Source organism: Trachymyrmex cornetzi, unplaced genomic scaffold (genome assembly GCF_001594075.2).
Source record: "Trachymyrmex cornetzi isolate Tcor2-1 unplaced genomic scaffold, Tcor1.1 scaffold4471, whole genome shotgun sequence".
In the NCBI taxonomy this organism is placed as follows: domain Eukaryota; kingdom Metazoa; phylum Arthropoda; class Insecta; order Hymenoptera; family Formicidae; genus Trachymyrmex; species Trachymyrmex cornetzi.
The window spans coordinates 1,686-4,489 of NW_017299258.1; the positions used below are offsets into that span (position 1 = coordinate 1,686).

General features: G+C 26.9%; 1 protein-coding gene across 1 annotated transcript; it reads right to left on the minus strand.

Moving 5' to 3' along the window:
* Positions 1–824: 824 nt before the first annotated feature.
* On the minus strand, positions 825–1,821 carry LOC108764692 (putative nuclease HARBI1; the record flags this gene model as incomplete). Its single annotated transcript, XM_018513036.1, has 4 exons — positions 825–1,000; positions 1,112–1,306; positions 1,426–1,570; positions 1,686–1,821. Coding segments are annotated over 4 exons (652 nt in total), but the record flags the coding sequence as incomplete, so codon positions are not given.
* Between the last annotated feature and the right edge of the window lie 983 nt (positions 1,822–2,804).

Genomic DNA, 2,804 nt, shown 5'->3' on the forward strand with positions numbered 1-2,804 from the left:
TAGTCAAAACTGTGAACATATGATCGTGACGAGTGTACCAACACAACAACAAAAAAATTTTGAAATTAGAGTGTACAGAGCGCGCGAAATTTAAAAAGTCACCTTACTTTTTGATCACACCTCGTATGTATCGTAAAATGATTATTTAATATCTACATTTTCTCGTAAATTGTAGATATTAAATAATCGTCTTACGATACATATGCATGTAGCTAGCAAGAAGCCTGTAAAGATATTGTATACAAGTATAAGCACTTAGAAGTTCTTACAAGTTTTACGAGAACGTGTTACGAGTCTTACGATTCTGCTTAGAATTTATTAGTTTTAAAATCTTATCTTTTTTTGTATCTTTATTAACACACACTTGTTTGATTTTAATTATTACAATAATTGTAGTTTACAATTATTTTATTGTGATATTATTTAATATTAAATGTGTTTCTTTTATTTTGGTAACCAAGATTTTTAGATAACGTATGTATACCCATATATACAAGATTTATTGATAATACGCAAGACTGAGTAAATAATAGTCTTTGAAAAATTAGTTTATAAAAAAAATGAGTAATATATTATATAGCTTATGTTAGATACTATGTTTCTGTCTTTTATTTTGTTATTGTACTATTGAAAAGAGGAATAATAATAATATTACAAATTTACATTTTATTGTTGTGAACGTTTATATGACGCTGAAGAATTTATATAACAGATATAAAATATTAAAAATACAAAGAAATACATATAGTAAGATTATTATAAAACTGTTGTATACTTGAAAATGACTGAAATAAAATACCAATTTGTACTAGAAATATATATATTTAAGAAAAATATAAACGTATAATGCTTTCTCGAATGTCATTACCATTTCTATTCTCATTGTCCCATATTCTATTTCTTTCGTCCATATCTAAGTCATCATAATATATTTCAGGTTCAGGTACATTGTAGAATTTAGCCGCTTTGTGAAGAACGCAACAAGCATTGACAATAAGTGCTAAAATTATATCTATTCTTGAACATTTGAATATATGAATCTATACATTATCATACATATATCATGCATATTCTCGAATATTTAGAAATATAATCATTATATAATTCTTACCAGAAAATTCTGGTGAATAATGCAGTCCTCTTTCCTTCCTTAGGCATCTCCACCGTCCCTTCAAAACTCCAATTGTTTGTTCAATACGTGAGCTTGCTCTTACGTGAGCATCGGTGTAACGAGCAGAAGGTGATCCTTCAGGTTGGCCCAATTTTGGTGTCATTAAATAAGGTAATAAAGGGTATGCTGAGTCGCCTAAAATAAGTTTTCATGTATGTGTGTATAAATATATTTATATAAAATTTTCATTAATTATAAAATGTATATGTATCACAAAATATTCTTAAAATAAATTAACAATATGAATAATATACCTAACAACCAATAATTTCTCCGCCCATTATTATATTGCTGTTCCAAATGTGCTGAGACAGTTGATGCATTCCAAACGTGTGCATCATGCGTCCTCCCGCCGTGTCCACTATTTACAGTTAATATTTTTCCATAATAGTCAGAAACCTTTAAAATACAAATATTTGAATACATTAATGATACGATAATAATAAATAATAGCAAAATAATAATTTAGTTATTATCACTGATAATAACTTGTTATTTAATTTATTATATTTACTATCAAAATATTTAATGAATGGTATAACTTTCTGTTAATATATAAATGTTCTCGTTCTTTTTCTGGAGGCCAAATAGCGACGTGGGTTCCATCAACAGCACCGATTATACCTGGAAATCCATAGTTGATCCAAAATCTGAAGAAATAATAGTGACATCAATTTATTTTTATTTTTAAATATGTTCATCTAACAGCTAACTTATTGTTCTGTAATATGTTGAAGATCACGATACAGTTGTGGAAATTTAATCCAATATCTCATTATTTCGTCAAGTGCTTCCACAACAACATGAATTGCTGCAGATATTGATGCTTGGCACATGCAAGTTAAAAAATCTTGCCCAATGCGACGTTGATATGATCCTGAAGCTAAGAAGCTCAAAGTTGCAAAGATCTATTAAAAATAATGCTTATTATTTTATAATGTAATACACAAAATAGTATTTAAAAATAGTATATTTTATATTCAGAACATAAACTGCTTAATTATTAAGCAGTTTAACGACAAATTAATGACAGATTTGAATAGGATATATTGACAGATCCACACTTATCTATCTGCATTTGATTTGTGTTCTATCGACCATATCTAATGACAGAATCTAATAGCAGCAAATTGACGACAAGAAACAAACAGGATTTGCAATATGTTTTATTTAAATAAATTGAAATGACATCCTACTTTACTTTTTTTGTTATATCATACTATGTCATCAAATCATATTATATTTTGTAAACTGCTGACAAGTCTACGTTAGATACAGTTAAAAATATATTATATTTTATTAGGTTTAACTTTTTTGACATAATCTACTTAAAACACACAAATTAGAAACATATATATATTTGTAACCACGTGTTAGATTTTTCATTATGTTTTATTTTGTTAAATTTTTCATTATATTTCATATTGTTTAGTAAACTGGATGTGTTCTGAGTTATGTATGAAGTACATGATACATTATTTGTTTTTGTTGTTCACAAAATAATAAAAAAAAAGAATAAAATGATACTTTATGTGTTTTATACATAACTTGGAACACACCAATACTGCAATTACTTGATAGATTATCATTTAAAAAAAATTCTTACCTTTAGTTCACGGGGTATTGCTGTTTG